This window comes from Columba livia, chromosome 1 (genome assembly GCF_036013475.1).
Source record: "Columba livia isolate bColLiv1 breed racing homer chromosome 1, bColLiv1.pat.W.v2, whole genome shotgun sequence".
Taxonomy (NCBI): domain Eukaryota; kingdom Metazoa; phylum Chordata; class Aves; order Columbiformes; family Columbidae; genus Columba; species Columba livia.
Window position 1 is genome coordinate 144103812 of NC_088602.1, and position 19583 is coordinate 144123394.

At 41.8% G+C, this 19583-nt stretch overlaps 1 protein-coding gene across 1 annotated transcript; it reads right to left on the reverse strand.

Annotated features, from left to right (window-relative positions):
* Positions 1 to 533: 533 nt before the first annotated feature.
* STMP1 (short transmembrane mitochondrial protein 1) lies at positions 534 to 8197 on the reverse strand. Its single transcript, XM_065034696.1, has 3 exons — positions 8069 to 8197; positions 3191 to 3244; positions 534 to 999 (listed from the first exon to the last, which is right to left on the reverse strand). Exons 1-3 carry the CDS (start codon positions 8081 to 8083, stop codon positions 919 to 921), a joined length of 150 nt encoding a protein of 49 aa, XP_064890768.1. The 5' UTR covers positions 8084 to 8197; the 3' UTR covers positions 534 to 918.
* Between the last annotated feature and the right edge of the window lie 11386 nt (positions 8198 to 19583).

Below are 19583 nucleotides of genomic sequence, written 5' to 3' on the forward strand. Positions count from 1 at the left end.
ATGAATGAAGAAGCAATGGGAATACCAGACATATTTGATAGAAATACTGAGCTCTAGTCCTTGCTCCACACCAGGAGGCAGTAAATAAAAAGCGTACCTACAATAATTACACAAACTGGATTACTAAGTACATAGATTGAATAGTTTGGATTCACAGCATAACTGCTGACCTCCACGTTACCACTTATGGAAGATAACTCTCCTCCCTCTCATCCTCCCCATCACTCCAGAGACATCCTCAAGAAACCAAGCAGAAGGGAAAGAAGAGGAAGAGACAATAACAGAAGAAACAATGAACTTGAAATGTAGGTTAAAGTCGATGGCCTTTTACACTTTTTGAAATCAGCCATGTTTGTGCAAAGTCTACACTGCAGGAAGTGATCACTTAACATAATGGAAAAAGCAGGAACTCTGCCCTTCCCCCCCAGGTTCACAGTCTGACAAATGAACTTTCCCATCTCCAATAACAGAATGTGAATCTTAAGGACAGTGAAGCACCACTACTCACAACAAATGACAGAAAATCCTGAAAGTTACTTCTTGATGCATTTAATTTATTTTGCGATGTTCTAAGATCCAGGGTATTACAAAGTGTGAGGTACACATAGTAACAGGACTAACAGGACTCCAGTTGGATCAGGTAAAAACGGGTTACAAAATATTAGGAAAAGCAGTAACAAAAAAAATACAAATGATCTTATCCACTCACATATCAGCTGCAAATCCAAATTCTGAAACCCTTGAAAATCAGTCCCAGGAAAAGTTCACGGCTGCTCTTTCAAAAGAAGGACATTCCAGTTCTAGGAGACTAAAAGTGGAGGAACCTGCCATTCCAACCCTCTACTTGGTCTTTTCTGCCTGAAAGGTAAATTGCATCCTTGATGCATGCACAGAGGTGACCTGAGTAACACTGCTCTCTTAGGACTTGTCGCTGGGAGGTTTCTTCTTAGCTTCCACATCCTTCTTAAATTCTTCAAGCTTCTTTGCAATGTTAGGAATCTTTAAAGAAAAAAAAAACAAAAAACAAATAAAAATCATGCAAATTAACAAAAAATCCTGAGCTACATGAGTCTCAGTAGGAAAAACAATACCATAAACACAGCAAGAAATCCTATGAAGTTTAAATCAGTTTCTAAAATATAATTGCTTCCAGGATGTGATACCTTACACAGAGGTTAAAAAAAAAAAAAAGCAGTATCAAGTAAACAGCAGATGAAAGCACCTCATGTGGGGCTTAATGAAATATTTCAAGTTGTTAAGACCAAAAGTCAGCCAGTGGTGATGGGAACAGGAGGGAGGAAAATAGATCACTTCACAGGAAATTTAGCAAGATCAGTCTGGCTTCCTCACTGAAAGAAGACAAACTGCCAAAGAATAAGTCAATTTAAACACTGACGCACAGACTTTAATAATGACTTTTGGAGCAGAAACTAGATTGTACTATACTGGTCATAAACCAAGAGAAAAGAGGTGTTCAAGAGCAGCAAATATGTTATCAACAAATTTATGAAGAAATACTTCTCCTGGTCCATTTTGTGGGAATGAAAATTCCCCACTGGGGAATTCTATTGCATTGCAAATTGGCAAGCTTTTGTGGTTTCACACACAAATGAAAACCCAATTTACTGCTTGTGAACTTCAAAACTTCAGCTTTCTCTGGCAAACAAAAGCATTTTGATGAAGTAATCAAACAGTAAACTTTGACAACTTTTAAAAAAAAGTAACTTTTAAGGGCAAGGAATAGATTATCTCATGACTAGGTAAAACTGGGAATTGACAATGTAGGATTTTACAAACCAACTGATTAAAATAAAAGCAAAGTTCCCCATTGGTAGCTGTGAAAAAAATCATGGGCTTTGACTTCATATATAACCTGACCATAGAGCAGAAGTTAATCCAAACAGACTGCAGTGCTCTTACTGGATGGCTTAAGGCTGATAGTATAGGTAATATCTTATGCTTCTTTCTTTACTTTTCAAAGATAAGTTCTATTTGAGCAAATGAAATTAAGAGCCTAGCCTGTAACATACCTGACATTTAAACTAAACCAAGAGAACTCCATTGCCATCAGCAGAACCCTCCATGTGCTTATAACTAAGCAGATGTGTGTACAGCTGCAGAATTAGGACCTCATCATTACAAGTTTATTTTGGAAGTCATCTGAAACAAATCACCTTCAAAAACAGCAATAAAATTATGATGTTCACCCTGCAACTCAGTGTTATATTGCCAGGGAACCATCTCCCACAAACCAAAAACAGAAGTCCCCCTCTTGTGGCAATCCCTTGTTAGGACTGCCAGCAAAGCTCTATATCATGCTTACAGTACATATTAATACACCTAAATATGTTTTGACATTTACATTTTCATAACACTGTAAAACGTATATTGGAAAGAAACACCAGCCTTTCATTACAACTCTTAGTGGAGCAACAGGACAGGAAGCATCACAAAAGTTGCACATAAGCAAGCAGCAAAAATAAATAATTCAGCAAGCAGAATGACTTCAATACTGAAAATGAGAGGAAGGCAAAACATAAATGTCATTAGAGATTTGAGCATCAACAGCTTTTTTTTCTACTCTAACTCCCACAGTGAAAAACCTCCATTCATTGTGAGAACTGAGGAAAGAAAGTTCATTTCCTCACAGTCAGAAAAGAAGGAAAGGAAAGATTGCAGGTCAATACACCGTTTGAAGTAAGAGCAGGTGCTGAATTTTCCCCAAAAGCTGGCAATACTTATTTTCATTGTTGGTATAGATGACATAAATTTCAGATGCTCTGAAGAATTTTTAAGTAACAAACAGGTGTTTTGAGTGGAGAACACTGTAGCAGACAGGCTATCATAGTCAGGAAACCAGTATTTTAGGGCTGATACAATCTATGAGCAGCTGTTAAGCCTTTTCTGTTTCTCCTCTCTATCTGTGTAGATGTCTGTTTACCATACCTGTGCTCTAGGACCCACAACACCAGTTAAGGCTCTAAGCACTGACATAATCTTTATGATAGAGGTAGATGTTTTGGTTCCATTTACATTTGAGTTCATCTATAACTATAGTCACTACAATCCACATTCTGTTTAAATAAAACAAACCATCAAAATAAAGATTGATTCAGTTCCAATTAAGTGAAAACAGCTCTTTATTTTCAGTTCAGAATAGGTTCAATTCTGAGAATACAAGGATACTTACATCATAGTTCTGAGCCAGATACATCCCAACCACATTGCCAAGAGTAAAACCAACCTAAAAAGAAAGGGAAAAAATAATAGTTAACATCCTTCCATCAAAAGCATATTGGTTAAAATAAAATTTTAGAAAAAGTAATACTACAAGTCATGTGAAGTTTAAAGAGTTTCAATTCCACTCCTACTTAATTTCTCACCTTTCTTGCAGAGAGGTGCACCAGGAAAACCATACCATCTTTTCCAAAATACAGCAGAATTGCATTATCAATACACATCTCCAAGACTATTTGGATCAGACTACGATGATCTTTGTTAAATTCTTTGTACACTCTCAAAGGCAGTAACTCCTTAATATTGTGCCTTTATTTATTGTCAGTAGACAAATCACTCTATATGGCAGCTAAGGCCAGTACTATTTAAGAAAATTGTTATTGCTTATGGACACTGTTGTCAAAATATTTTAAGAAAAATAAAGCCACTTTCCACAGTAGCAACTTTGCCATCACATACTGACTTGACATCTTTTCCATGCCCAAAGCAGAACAGAGTACAGCTCATCTTTTCAGTGATTCAGATTGTCCGTGGTGACAAGCTAGCTATAGAAAACAAAAATTGGCTGAAAACTGCCAAATTAACTATGACTGCAAGTTACTTCAGTATTTTCTTAAACGTATTCTTGGTCTTATACTTTGTTTATTATTACTATATAAGGCGCTTTGCTTTAACAATTTAAGAAAAAGTAGAGTTCCTTTGGTGGCTACTGCACTGGTTATCATTTGTTCTTGTGGTTTTAATTATCAGTTAAAGAAGTACTCTGCAAGATATTATGGTGCTGGGTAGACGAAGGAAGAGCAGTGGACATTGTCTACCTTTATTTCGGCAAGGCTTTTCACAGAATCACAGAATCGACTGGGTTGGAAAAGACCTCAGAGATCATCAAGTCCAACCCTTGGTCCAACTCCAGTCCATTTACTAGATCGTGGCACTAAGTGCCATGTCCAATCCCAGTTTAAAAACCTCCAGGGACGGTGAGTCCACCACCTCCCTGGGCAGGCCATTCCAATGCCTGAGCACTCTCTCTGTAAAGAATTTCTTTCTAATATCCAGCCTAAATTTCCCCTGGTAGAGTTTAAGCCCATGCCCCCTTGTCCTATTGCTAACTGCCTGGGAGAAGAGACCAATCCCCACCTGGCTATAACTTCCCTCCAGGTAGTTATAGAGAGTGATGAGGTCACCTCTAAGCCTCCTCTTCTCCAGACTAAACAACCCCAGCTTCCTCAGCCTCTCCCCATAGGTCTTATGTTCAAGTCCCTTCACCAGTCGTGTTGCTCTTCTCTGGACCAGCTCCAGCACTTCCATGTCTTTCCTGAACTGAGGGGCCCAGAACTGAACACAATACTCCAGGTGTGGCCTCACCAATGCAGAGTACAGGGGAAGGATCACTTCCCTTGTCCTGCTGACCACGCTATTTTTGATACAGGATAGGATACCATTGGCCTTCTTGGCCACCTGGGCACACTATTGGCTCATGTTGAGCCTCCTGTCAATTAGTACCCCCAGGTCCCTTTCTGTCTGACTGCTCTCCAGCCACTCTGTGCCCAGCCTGTAGCGCTGTAGGGGGTTGTTGTGACCAAAGTGCAGCACCCGGCACTTGGCCTTGTTGAACTTCATCCCATTGGAATCAGCCCATTTTTCCAGTCTATCCAGATCCCTCTGCAGAGCCCTCCTGCCTTCCAGCAGGTCGATACTCCCTCCCAACTTGGTGTCATCAGCAAATTTGCTGATGATGGTCTCAATCCCTCAATCATCTCTCACAGCCTCCCCATAGGCAAGCTCAGGAAGTGCGGGCTGGATAAATGCATGGTGAGATGGATCATGAACTGGCTGGATGGCAGAGCTCAAGATGAACAGTGCACAGTCTGGCTGGTAGTTAGTGGAGTTCCTCAGGTGTCAGTACTGGGTTCAGTCCTGTTCAACCTGTTCATCAATGAATTGGATGAAGAGACTGAGTGCACCCTCAGCAAGTTTGTTGATGATACCAAACTGAGAGGAAGGGCTGACACACCAGAAGGCTGTGCTGCCATTCAGTGAGACCTGGACAAGCTGGAGGCCCGGGCAGAGAAGAACCTGATGAAGTCCAGCAAGGGCAAGTGTAGGGTCCTGCACCTGGGGAGGAATAACCCCAGGTACCTGTACAGGTTGGGGGCTGACTTGCTAGAAAGCAGCATTGCAGAGAAACACCTGGGAGTTTTGGTCAACAACAGGTTGACCTTGAGTCAACAATGTGCCCTTGTGGCCAAGAAGGCAAATGGTATCCTGGGGTGCATTAAGAACAGTGTGACCAGGTTATTCTCCACCTCTACTCTGTCCAGGTGAGACCACATCTGGAGTATTCCGTCCAGTTCCGGGCTCCCGAGTTTAAGAAGGACAAGGAATTACTGGAGGGAGTTCAGCAGCATGCTACAAAGATGATGAGGGGCCTAGAGCACCTTTCTTATGAGAAGAGACTGAGAGAGCTGGGTCTGTTCAGCCTGGAGAAGAAAAGACTGAGAAGAGATCTCATCAACGTTTATAAATATCTGAAGGGTGGATGTCAAGAGGATGGGACCAGAGTCCTTTCAGTGGTGCCCAACAATAGGATGAGGGGCAATGGGCAGAGACTGAAGGATGAGATGTTCCATCTGAATATAAGGAAAAATTTATTTATTTTGAAGGTGCCAGAGCACTGAACAGGCTGCCCAGAGAGGTTGTGGAGTCTCCTTCTCTGGAGACATTCAAAACCTGCCTGGACACATTACTGTGAGATCTGCTCTGGGTGAACCTGCTTTAGCAGGTGGGCTGGACTAGGCGATCTCCAGAGGTCCCTTCCAACTCCAACCATTCTGTGATTCTGTGATATTAACAAATAGCACACTGATGTAAAGCAGACTTGTGACTCCTCTCAGTGCAGAACACCATTCCACCAGAGGAGAATTTCCTGTATCTTTAGCACTGTCTGAAAACTCGCTTAAAAACATAAACCCAGTCCTTGCTTATTAGTGGTTTTCTAGGCTTTCACTCCAGAACATTTCCAAAGATGGGACAACTATCATATTCTGCTTTGTGATAAGACATATTTGGTACAGATAGTACTGAGATCAGTACTCTCTCTATGTGTACTCCTTTATTGAAAAGTTTAGTGTTGCATTTTAGAGCAATACACCCAGTTACATTTCCTTTTATAGCTGACAATTCAATTAGAGGAAAAAATACCACTATTTAGAATTCAATTATGTGGAAAGCAAAACATATACCAAATTAAAATGTGCATGTTAAGTAAGGAAAACAGAGCTGATGAGAGTTCAGGGTCTTCCAATTTATACCCAGCATTTCAAGTTGTATTTTAAACAAATGTTTATTTAACGCTTAACTCTGGATAGCAAAATACAAGGTTTGTGAGATTATCCCTTTATCTCCCTGTTACAGCCCTAAGAAGAGTAAGCAAGAGCCAAACACCCAATCTACACCCCAAGAGGCAAGAAACCCAGAATTAGCATATCTTTTTTTCAAACTTTCAGGCACTAACCAAGAATACGAAGTTTTCATCCAAAACCAAAAAAAACACATTAGCAGCAAGACTTAGTGTTGATAAACAGAAACTTTGAGAGTGTCTGAGTGTCTATAGTTTTATTGTCTTCAGCAGAGTGGAAAGACTAAACAGCTACAGAAATGACTGAGGCTTTTACACTTGTTATTATGAAGCTGAGATAAAAAAACAGGCCTTATTTATTAATTTAATAAAAACACATAAGACTCTCCCACCTTACTCTGTATCAACACTTGGCATGAAAATTATTCACCAGCTAAATTATTCTTCCCTCAACAAAAGATGAATGAATATCTCTTTTTGTCCACCCTTACTGGGACATATCTGAACATAACTAAAACCCTCGAGTATCCCGCACATCACTAGAATGAAAAACAAGAGACTGTTTCCATGCTTTGCTACAGCAGAAACCAGCATCTTTTTGGTCAGTTTATTTCCACACTTGGCAGTAAAAATGCCAGCATCTATTAAGTATTTAATTAAGAGTAGGTAGGCATCTAACTTTAGACAACCATAAGACTTTAGGGGAACACACAGAAAGACAGAAAGGATTATTAAAATGAGAAAAGTACAAGGTTTAGCGTATTAATTCTGCTGTTGTTAAGGGGATTTAATGAAAGGCAGTAATGAAACATGATCCCTTGCCTTAACTTCTATATATAAAACCGCACATCTCCAGAGATAAATTTTTGAGGGTGCACAAAAGAGCAAGGACTGAAAACCCCTGCTCTCGCTAAAGGAGGCAGGTGTGTCTGCCAATACAAAACAACTTGAGCAGCATCACTGTGAGCAAGCAACATTTGCTGAACCTCCACGGCTAATTAAGGGCACACGTTGGAGAAAAAACAAACAAACAAACAAACCAGGAGCTTAATTTTCAGAGCAGTTTTAAGGCATCGTTTGGCGGGGATCGAGAAGCGGGACGAGGCGACCCCACGGAGCCGGAGAAGTGAGAGAGACTGAAGCACAAGGATGCTGCGCTGCTACTGAGCCCAAATGGGGCGCGGCCGCCCCGCTTAAGCAGCTTCACAGCTATGGGGCCGTGTGACACTGCGGGACAGGAGCGCTCAGGAGCACGGCAACGAGCGCTGGGCTGAGGGGCGAGGCGGTCGCCAGCCTCCCGGACAGAGGAAGAAAGGCCGCCCGCCCGCCCGGCCTCCCCGGAGCCGCCCGCGGGACGAGGGTGCGGGCGGGGACCACACACAGCGACTTTACTCCCCATCGCCGAGGAGCGGCCCCACCGTCCCCGCCCGCCCCGCCGCGAAATGGCGGCGCCGCCGCCCCGCGGAGCCTTACCAAGAACTGCAGCATGGCGCCCGCCTGCCTGCTCCCCTGCCTGCCTGCCTACCGGGGAAGTCAGGCGGGCGGCGGCGCCTTCTCTTCCGGGTGCCGACCCGCCCTCCCCGCCGCCACCACCACCGCCCCGGGGAGGGGTCCACCCAGCGCCGCCCGCCCCCGGGCGGCCTCTGCCCTGCCGGGCCCCGGGCCCGGACTCCCCGGAGGGCGACGGCTCTGGGGACACCCCTTGCCCGCTCCCTGGCGCTTTTTGGAATGAAGAACCGCGCAAAAGAGAGCGGCGCGCCGTCTGTTTAAGGCTTCCCTCCCGGCTGGTGCCGGCCATCGAGCCCGCTGCTCCCCAGCGGCCGCAGGGGTTAAATAAGAGTCCGGATTTTTACACTACGGGTAATTTCGAGTTGTGGTCTTCAGGGAAGGATCGGGGAGACTAGATACCTACCCTTTTTCCCTGAAAATAAGACCTAACCCGAAAATAAGCCTTAGCAGGATTTTTCAGGATTTTTGAGGATGCTTGAAATAAAAGCCCTACTACAAAAAGAAACCCTAGTTACAGTTCATTAAAAATAAATAAACAAATAAACAAATAAATAAACAGTGTTCAGGCAGATCTATATGTAAAAAAAATAAGCATTGTTTGGAGCAAAAATTGTATAAGACCCTGTCTTATTTTGGGGGAAACAGACTAGATGTGGGCAAACGAAATCCTGTGTGATATGAGTGTTCCCTGCCTCTGTGCTTAGGAAATCTGAGCCTCCCATGCCAGAGAGGGCTGAAAGAAAAGTGGTTTTGTATGTTTGTTTGTTTGTTTTTCCTACACTGCATTTGCTAGGCCATGTCTATGGTACCCATGGCCAGTATGGGGTGTCTGTATAAAAGACTTGGACAAACTGGAGGAAGCTCAGCACAGGGCCCAGAAACTGGTCAGGGCTGGAGACCTCCCTGCGAGGAGATGCTGAAAGAGCAGGGCTTGTGCAGCCATGGGGGGGATCTAACAGCAACCCCGCAGGGCCTACGAGGGGGTATTGGAATCACAGAATTATTTCAGTCGGAAGAGACCCTCAGGATCATCGAGTCCAACCGTAGCCTAACTCTAGCACTAAACCATGTCCCTAAGAACCTCGTCTAAACATCTTTTAAACACCTCCAGGGATGGTGAGTCCACCACTTCCCTGGGCATCCTGTTCCAGTGCCAGGTCAGGTGGAGGCGAGTTCTTCATAGTTGTGCAAGATGGGAGGGTGAGACAGCAGGGACATGATGAAATGGGAGGACTGGGCTGAATTTTAAGGACAGACTGTTTTGTCACTTAAGGGAGGCAGGCAGGCAATGGCACAGATTTCCCAGACAGAATGTGCTTTCTCCACCTTTAGAGGTTTTCAAGACTTAGCTGGGTTAAACCCTGAGCAAACTGCTCTAAGCTCAGAGCTGATCCTTCCGGGGGTAGGAGGTTGGACTAGGGACTTACTGAGGCATCCTCCCACCTGAATCACTCTGTGATATCACAAGAGCTTTAAAAACCCTGGTTCATTTATTTATTTATTTATTTATTTATTTATTTACTTACTTACTTACTTACTTACTTACTTACCTACTTATTTTTCCTCCTAGCAAGATTAGAAAATGAAGAATAGTTGTCCTTTGTGAAATGCCCTGGGTTTACTTTCGTTTGATGGCTACACTTTATTGAAGATTTGAGCATCAAATAGCAGGGAGTTTCCTGCAGAGACTCAGTAAGAGGTTGGAGACTTTATTGCAATGTGTTACAAATCTCTTTTTCACATACCAGTTCAGATTTAAAAACAAAACAAAAACACAAACCAAACAACAAAACAACCCCCCACAAAAACACAATCAATCAAACAAACAAACAAACAAACAAAACCAAAACAAAACACATGGCTACTGTGGAGCTATTGGGCAACTCTACTCTGAAATCAAGTTAACTCCAAATAAGCCTCTCTTCCCAGAGAACCAAAATGTTCCGTCTAAAAGAAAACATGTAGCTCCTACCTTTCTGGAGTAGGAAGTATCTTTTGCCCATTCTAGGAAAGGAAGCACAGAAAGATACTAAGTAACTTCTTTTTTGGTTGAGGTGATTCTGTAGCAAGGAGCTCAACTTGAGACAACTTTGTCCTGCCTTTCAGGCCATCCTGAAGCTGTTGTATTGTGTGTGTTTCCGTTCCTGGGCCATCGCTGACAAATGGAAATGACACCCAGCACTTTAGATGGATGTGACACAAGAGCCATGGTTGGGATTCCTTGTTTTCTGGAATGGCACTCCCAGGAGTCTTGGAAATGAGCTTGGTTCTGGAAACAGGAACAGATCACTTGGTAATAACTATTAATATTTTCCTGATGCTGAGGCCTTCAACACGTGTGCAGGATCAGAGCGCTGAGATAATATTACAGACTCCAGCCCAAGCACATATCAGAAATCAGAAGGAAAGAAGGCTGTTAGTAATGATAATGCTTCTGCCATGCCACCACAGGGAGTTAAGGCTTTTCCTGTATTCTGCTCATTAAAAATGTTATTAGGCTTAGACTAGAATGAGTACAACATCTGTTAGGCAGTCCTGGCTCAACAGTACTGTACACAGTTGTTTTCCTACATGCCATGAAATTCCTCTGTGACATTTAATGGGCAGCCAAAAGTAATTTTTTCCTTTAAAGTAAATCTATTCCATTTACATCAGCCAATGCTGAATCATTTTGAGGTAGAGACTGTAGAGGGTGGATATGGTGGGTGGCATACATTATTGGAAGGAAGAGCTCATTCTGACAGCTATAAATGCTTTTTTAACTGTGGGCGGGGGGCAGGGAAACAACAACAACAAAACCGCTTTCTTTTTTTGAAAGCCTACAAATATGCATTCACCTCAGAACAGAGAGTATCCTAAGCTGGCAGCACTTAATCTAGCCTGGACATTACATTAGCTGTAACTTGGTTGGAGTGCATTTGTTTAACCTTGGAGAAGAGAAGGAATTAGGAAGAGTTGCACCAGACTCTCCAACATCTCCAACACCACTGATGTGATTTTGGGCAATGTTCAGGGAGTGGAAGGAGTCCGTTGTGCTACATGGCACTGGTTTTGTTTTGCTTGCTTGGGGATGTATTCGTTACACAGCCTGCTTTCCATTTGCTTTGCTTCTTTCTTTCCCTGCTTGTCCTGCCAGAGGATGATACTAGTCATAATCTTTCTCAGGCCAGGGCCTCAAGTCTGTCTGGGTCTTCTTTAAGGCAGCCAGCTCTTGCAGCTTCTTCTCTTGTAGCTACCAGCTATTGCCATAGAGATTACTAACAGTGTGTGGAGAAAAAAGATGGGATGAAGACTAGCAACGGTAGTTGCACTGAGCTTGTGTGATACCAAGCTGGCTGCACTCCACTGACTACCTCAGTAAAACCTGGCTCAATGAGACTGACAACTGATTTGCAGCATCTGTGCTTTAGCTCCTTCTGCCTTGCCATCACACACACACATATTTTAGGAAACTGAGTTTTTTTATGTAGGAAAACAGCAGGTCTGAATCCTGAAGTGTGAATATCTGCAGTGTAAAGAAGAATGTAGAAGTCGTGGAGTACCAGTGAGATCCCAGGAGCTACTGCATGCATTCATTCATAAACAAAGGTGAAATGCTGAGTGTCAAGTCCAGTGAGTTCTTCAGTCATGAAGAATACAGAGAGTCTGATAATTTTGAAAAATAAGTATGTGCAGTCAAGTTGTAAAGGCTACAGTAATGCCCATACATGTATTCAGCAACATCTTTGAAAACAGATTGTTTCTTGTAACCAAGAATCTTGAAGAGTAAGCTGCTTAAAATGAGTAAGGTTGGAAAAATCTTTCTAATTGAGATAGGAACAAAAAGGCATAATATAATTTTTAATACATTTGCTGCTGGTGAAAACTTTCTCATGTTATCTACTTTGCTCAGGTGCTCTCCAAGTATAGTCAAGCCCGTGAGATATACAGAAATCTTGTTTGTCAGGAAGTACTGGCTATGCTACATTATTGTCAATTGCTAAATCATATTTGAAAATCCATTCATGGTGATTCAATACCGGTTTCAACATGCGTGTGCAGGTATACATATACAGATATATACACACTCTACTTTATGGAAAATAGGAATCCCTTTCTTAAAGGATAATATTTAATTTACCCTGTTTTTTACAATAAGTTTGCTGGAGTATGAACATAACAAGACAAGACAGTTTTGTATGTTAGGCCCAGTAGAAAAGGAAGGATGTTATGCCATTATATTATGTGACATGCTAACAAAGAAGAGCTTACTCTGCTATGCCCACATAACTCAATGGGCTCACACGGAATCCACCCTAGGGTGTTAAGTGGCTGACATTGTTGCAAAGCCACTATCCACAATACTTGAAAAGTCATGGAGATCAAGGGATATCCCTGATGCCTGGAAGAGGGCAAATGTCATACTCATCTACAAGAAGGGCTCAAAAGAGGCCCTAGGAAACTACAGGCCATTAGTCTTAATTCAGTCCCTGGGAACGGGTCCTCCTAAAAACTATTACAAACCAAATGAAGCAGGTGATTGGGAAAGGCCAGCACAGATTTGCCAAAGGCAAATCATACCTGACAAACCTGATCACTTTCTACAACAAAATAACATTTTCTGTTGACATGAGGAGAGTAGTGGATGTTGTTTACCTGGACTTTACCAAAGCATTTGCTGCTGTTTCTCATAGACCTCATCTGGACAAACTGCCACAATGCAGACTGGATGGATAGTTTGTGAGATGAATAGGAAATTGACTCACCAGCTACCCTCAGAGGGTGCTAGTCAATGGGTTTTGCCTGAAAGACTGAAGGAGTTTTCTCCCTGGAGAAGAGAAGGCTCAGGAGAGACCTCATCGTGGTATTCCAGCATTTAATGGGCAGCTACAAGGAGGATAAAGGGTGTCTCTTCACAAGGAGCCACATGGAAAAGACAAGGTGCAATGGGTACAAGTTGCATCAGAAGAGATTTTGTCTCAATATAAGAAAGACATTCTTTACACTGAGACCAGGCACTGGAACAGCTTTCCCAGAGAAAGGGTAGAGTCCACATCATCAGAGGTTTTCAAAATATGACTGGGTAGGTTACTAGATAATCTCACTAAGGCTCCCTTTCCCACAAAAGTTTGGACTAGATGATATTTTGAGGTGCCTTCCAGCTTGGGCTGTTCTATGATTCTGTGATACTAAAAGTGGTTAATGTCCCAAACTCTATAGGTACTTTCTCCACAAATATTTGACCCAGTGAGCAGTACAAGTGATGACCTTCTCACTATTCCTTCCAGCTTGCTTTTTCTGTACAGTCAGTAAATACGTCATTATCTGACCTGAAAGCAGCAATAATAAATGTTTTGATGTGAATACTGTGTGTTGCAAGTGTTTGAGAATTAATTTACACAAAGCAGTAGTATTGATGAGTTAGCCATGATGAGGATGTAAGCAAGGCAAGGTTGGTAGGGAGGAAGAGTATTTTAGCAGTCTTAACTGATATCATGAAAGGAAATGAGAAATTGTTAGCCACAGAAGCCATTTCTCAGATCTGAATATGACAAGTCACAGTATATAAACGCTGATTTAAAAAAATTATTATTCTTGTGACTTCATGGTAGCTAATACAACTTTGAATATAACCTCTGAGGACGCACAGATTTAAGTGTCCTTTTAATACCACTCTTCATTTCCCATACAGATATCTGAAAAGCGGAGTGAAAATCAGATTTCCATGAGCTAGAAATTCTGTAAAATAAACACCAGATGGAGCCAGAAAACCATATATTAAAATTTCTGTTTACTTTTTATTATGTTAAATCCTTAGATTTTTGTTCCAGTTCTGCCTATTTTCTTTTATTTGCTTTTATAAAATATCTTCTATATAATCTGTAATGTGGTTGAAGAGTTTCTGAGGAGCTGTAATTATCCAGGACTTTTTTTGTCTTGCTATGGAGACATGCACCATTTTAGTACCCAGTAGATCCAGAATGTATTATACACATAATATATACATAACAATACGAAATAAGAAATCAGAATTGCAGGACAATCAGACCATCAAAAAAATACCAGAACTTAACACCTTTAAATATACCCAATATAGTTGTCTACCTTAAAAAAAAACTAAACAGCCTTTCAGCCTGAATCTCCTCAAATCTTTTCCCATGGAGGTGCAATTTATTGTTAATTTAAACCTGTTGAAAACACTTTTCTCAAAATAACCTCCACACCATTCTCTCTCCTCTAAGATGTTGTATCCCAAAGACCTTCTGGAGTTCTCAGATCAATAGTGTACTATGTCATTCACAGAAAAGCAGAAGGCATGACTGAATCACTACGCGACTCTGTAGTTGTTTAAGGCCAAGTTTTCAAATGTAGTTACTGAGTAGAAGAGGTAGCTGTTTTATGGTGGTTCATATTGGTTCTTTTAAAGTCTAATTTATACACAGAGTACTATAAGATTCAAAGATAATTCCTGACACTGCAAAACACAGTTGGCCTAGTTCAGTACAGAAAAAAAGTAAAAAGAGGGGAGGAGAGGAGAGGAGAGGAGAGGAGAGGAGAGGAGAGGAGAGGAGAGGAGAGGAGAGGAGAGGAGAGGAGAGGAGAGGAGAGGAGAGGAGAGGGGAGGGGAGGGGAGGGGAGGGGAGGGGAGGGGAGGGGAGGGGAGGGGAGGGGAGGGAAAGGGAAAGGGAAAGGGAAAGGGAAAGGGAAAGGGAAAGGGAAAGGGAAAGGGAAAGGGAAAGGGAAAGGGAAAGGGAAAGGGAAAGGGAAAGGGAAAGGGAAAGGGAAAGGGAAAGGGAAAGGGAAAGGGGAAGGGGAAGGGAAAGGGAAAGGGAAAGGGAAAGGGAAAGGGAAAGGGAAAGGGAAAGGGAAAGGGAAAGGGAAAGGGAAAGGGAAAGGGAAAGGGAAAGGGAAAGGGAAAGGGAAAGGGAAGGGAAGGGAAGGGAAGGGAAGGGAAGGGAAGGGAAGGGAAGGGAAGGGAAGGAAAGGAAAGGAAAGGAAAGGAAAGGAAAGGAAAGGAAAGGAAAGGAAAGGAAAGGAAAGGAAAGGAAAGGAAAGAAAAGAAAAGAAAAGAAAAGAAAAGAAAAGAAAAGAAAAGAAAAGAAAAGAAAAGAAAAGAAAAGAAAAGAAAAGAAAAGAAAAGAAAAGAAAAGAAAAGAAAAGAAAAGAAAAGAAAAGAAAAGAAAAGAGAAAAAGCATTTTTAGAAAATTTTCCTCATAATGTATGTGAAAATATTAAAGTCTTCTTTATGTTTGCTGTACACTTGATTTTTCTCAGCTCTGTATGACTGATTTCTCTGGGCAGAGAGAGCAGCTTAGAAATTCCTGTCAGCCCACAGACAACCTGTAAGTGTTTGCTTCCCTCAGTAGCAATGGGCCCTCATCAGAGCCACAGCTGGAACAGGGAGACTGTATCAGACATTCCATGTCCCAGGGATCTCCAGAGTGAACTCCAGAGCTCTCTCTTGCCCTAAGAGTTATCTTTTCCAGTAAAAGGGAAACTTTAGAGCATGGGAAGCATAAGCCCCAGAAGGAACACAGAAAATAAAACCTACAGAAGGTCCCTGAGCAGCAGAGCTGAAGGTCAGCATGACTCCCAATTCAGAACTGAGAAGTCAGTTGCAGTCCTGTGGTGATACAACCATACAGGAGCCTGGCCTAGCTTTATTGAAGGTTGCTTCTGCATTTTCCAATAAAATGAGAAATTGCTCCTTACTCTGGTGGCATGATGTGGATGTTGGATGTCATGATTCAGTCTATTAACCTAAAAATCTAAGACTTGTCCCTCTTTAAAATAACCCTAGAAGTTGCTTGGCACAAAGGGAGGGACTCAGAGGGATTTGAGAAATAGCTAGAAAACAAAACCATAATACCAGCTGAATGTTCTTTATGTGCAAAATAATAATAATAATTAGATGCTCCAAAGCCAAACCAACCACGTGAATTTCAAAGAAATACTATGGGGAAAAAAATCTACCTCCTTTTTCTTTCTTGTAGATGTATGGAAATGCATTTCCTGACCAGTTCAGCCATTCATTCCACCCTAGCACTGGAATTTAATTCTGCATTTCCACAAAAGGATGTTTGCAATCTCTATCTATTAATAGATCATGTACCTTTGAATTATGTCACCAACTGATATAGCATTAGCATAGCCTACAGATAGTTCTAGCTTACCTGCTTAATATCTATATGCCTTGGTAGCTCTGGCTCCCCCCATGTAAATGGCTCTGCTTTATTCTTTTCTCTCCATTCCTTCAGTACTTATGTATGTATAGGCAGCTCATACTTTAACTTAACTTTCACCTGTTTCACCATGAGGTCAGCCAGGCAGTGGAGCAAGTTGTCCAGAGAGGCTATACCATTTCTTTAAATGATTTCTAGACTCAATTACATAAAGCCCTGAGCAACCTGGTCTAAGCTCAGAGCTGCTTCTTGGAGATGAAGGTTGAACTAGAGACCTTCTGAGGTAATTTCCCACTTGAATTATCCTATCCTATGATTTTACTGTGCTTTCTGTCTATGCGCAGTCATTCATTTCTTCTTCCTTTTAATGGAGGAGACAGATTATTCAGTGTTGACAAGCCTTGCATCCAAAAATAATGAAATAATTTACCCTGCCAGGCAAAGTAGAAACCTGCCCAGTAAAAGTTGCAGTGTATAAAGAAAGAAAAACCCTAAACCCAAAAGACTGATAATTTTATATGTAGGCAGGGTGGTGGCACATTTTGAGTGCCAATGTGTCATGGTTTAAAGTTTTTCCCCTGAAGCTACAAGATCTAGAATGTTCTCTAAACAACTCCTACCTCAGCTGAGAGGTTCCCATGGTCACATGCCCCTGGGACAAGGAATTCAAGAACACTAAATGCTGAGTCAAGCAAGAAATTATGGAGGAATTATACTTTTCAGCTCTGTCTGCTGGGCTATGGCCTTACAAGGGCAGTAGCATGGGAGAGACCTTAATGCTCCTGTTGTCACAGAGAGACATAATTAATAGATGCGCTATGAATTCCTTTCTGTGCCAGACCTGAAGAGGGCACAAGTGCCAGTCATGGAGGTTTAGCTGGCAGTTTCAAGCTGTAGCTGTGGAAGCTTCTGGTTCAGCTCCTCACATTCTGCTTTAGAGACAATTGTCACAATCACATCAGACCTGAGACATCAGAAAATAGCCCCATCACTCATAGGATGACAGCAATCACCAGCCCACCAATTTTCTGAAATTGCTTTTCAGAACAGCACTAGAGCTTTTTAAGAATTCAAGTTCTATCTAATGTGCAGGAAAATGAGCAAAGAAAAACCTGTTATTTATAGCTAAGCTTACTTGCTGCTGTTAGGGCCCTGAGTGCACCATCAGGCTCTGCAGTCTCTGCTGCCACTGCCAGGCTGTGAGACAGAGCTGGGAGGGAGAAAACTCCCCGGAGCCCTCCGTGCCTTGGGTCAGGGACTATGCAGGTACTCCAGTCCTTGATTCTGTCCAGAGGAAGTGCTGAACTGTCATGGTCACTGTCACAGCCCGGCTGCCTAGTCAGCCAGATCTGTGCCCCACTAAGGCCCGCTGGACCAGCACCCTCAGTGCCCAAAATCCTCCTGCCCACACCTACTGGACAGCCTAAACCGCTGCTCCTGGAACATTACTTCATTCTAACTAGCTAGAGTGCAATCACTTATCCTGACAGAAAAAAAAAATATGAGGAAAAGAACTTGCCCAAGCAACCTTTGTGGAGCAAAAGTCAGTGCCTTCAGAGAACCTATAAAAAGAAGACTTACGTGATGTAATTAAAATAATATAATTAGAATGTGTCTGGCAGAACACCTGAGTATTCACCTGAGATTTAACTATAGCTACATCTTCTGGGTGTGAGTGGGGAGAGTATTTATGGCATTGGATGAGTCTTTTTCTCTCCAGTGACTATTCCTTGGTGTGACGTTCTTTGTCACAGCTGGTTCTCTGGCAGAAAAGCAAGCTCAAAAAACGCTTTACAGGTGAACTCAAGAGCTCACTGTTCTCTTTAGTGCAGAAGAGCTGCACGTTTTTAAGGCAATATTAAATGATGTTGTAAATTGGCATAAATCTGTGCTGGGACTGGAAGGGGCAGTCCTTGTCCTCTGCCTCTTGTGGCAGCTCAAAACCAGATCTTACTTAAAAAAAAAACAGCCTGTCCCCTGCTTAGGTTAGCTCTTCACATGACTAAAAAGTTACTTGTGCCAGCAAGAAGCAGGCATCTGTAATAAGAAACTGTTCTAGGAAAGCATTACTATCCTTTTAGTGATAATAGGAGTTTATTGATATCATCATAGATTCTGAAGTTCTTAAGAATGCTTTCTGTGCCATAGTATTGCTGGCTACTAATAAAAATGAAACATTATAATTATATTAGCTGGTAGCTGAAGATACATAAGCCTTCTTTCACACATGTTCAAGAGTCATCCAGAGCTTCTGGAATGAAGATTATGATATTTACGTAAGTAAAACCCATGTAAATGAAACATTTTACTGGAATTTCAGAGTGATGATCAGTAGGTGGTGCTCTATTCCAGAGTAAGAATTTAACAAATATTTTCAAATGATCAAAAATATTATCAACTTATTACGATATTTTTATCTCACCAATAATATTTATTAAAAAATAAGTTTAAAATACTTTATTCCTTCCAAAAGTCACTCAATATTTTCACTATATTTCATAACAGACAGAGAGATACTTGGTTTAAATAAAAAACACTTGCTGTCTGGTGTTATTTTCTTAGACCTCATTTCTTCAGTTTATTAAAATAATCAATGAATATAGAGATCAGTTGTAGGGTCAGAATATTTTACCACCAGTTCTTCTTGCACTAGTCATATCAAGAAGACATTCTTTGGTGCTCTCAAAGTAAATCAAAACAGATTTCCACTGAGAGAAGTTTAGGTGTCTTTACGGGATGACTCATAGAAGTCATGCCTTTGCAGGACTGTGGCTCTAAATATTCAATTAATCTCTGATGCAAGAAAATCAACAGTGATGCTTTCTGCTGAGCCCTGTTTATATTTATTTTTAGTCTTCAATGGAAATGAAAAACCTGTGCACACCACATAGAATTGAGAAACCCCATTTACTTGATTACAGCTATTTGATATTCGCTTTCTTTCTGTCTTTCTTTGATGACTGTCATACTCTCTGACAAGCAATCAGAGTTCAAATACTTCCAGTTATCAAGTTAGCAAGAATTTGGCACTTTCCAAGTTTCCGTCACTGGACAAGACAATGCATTCAACTAAATCTGGAAGCAGAACTTGTATGAATGCTCTTTGGTGGCCCTACCCCTGCCTGCTGCACCTTTGAGCCTCAGAGTCCTCATGCTGAGGAATCACAATGCCACAGTATCTCAAGCCTTCTCCTGGCATTGGGATTTGGGCTAAGAATTTTAAAGGAGCCCAAGGATTTAGAGTTTCAATCACTGGTAAAATCCAAAAGACTTCAGATTCCTTTCTGAGGTGCTTGGATATTTAGCATAAGGGCTA

Coding starts and splice junctions, on each gene's coding strand:
- STMP1 (XM_065034696.1), bottom strand. Junction 1,000..3,190: donor ATCTGGCTCAGAACTATGAT/GTAAGTATCCTT, acceptor TTTTCTTTAAAG/ATTCCTAACATTGCAAAGAA.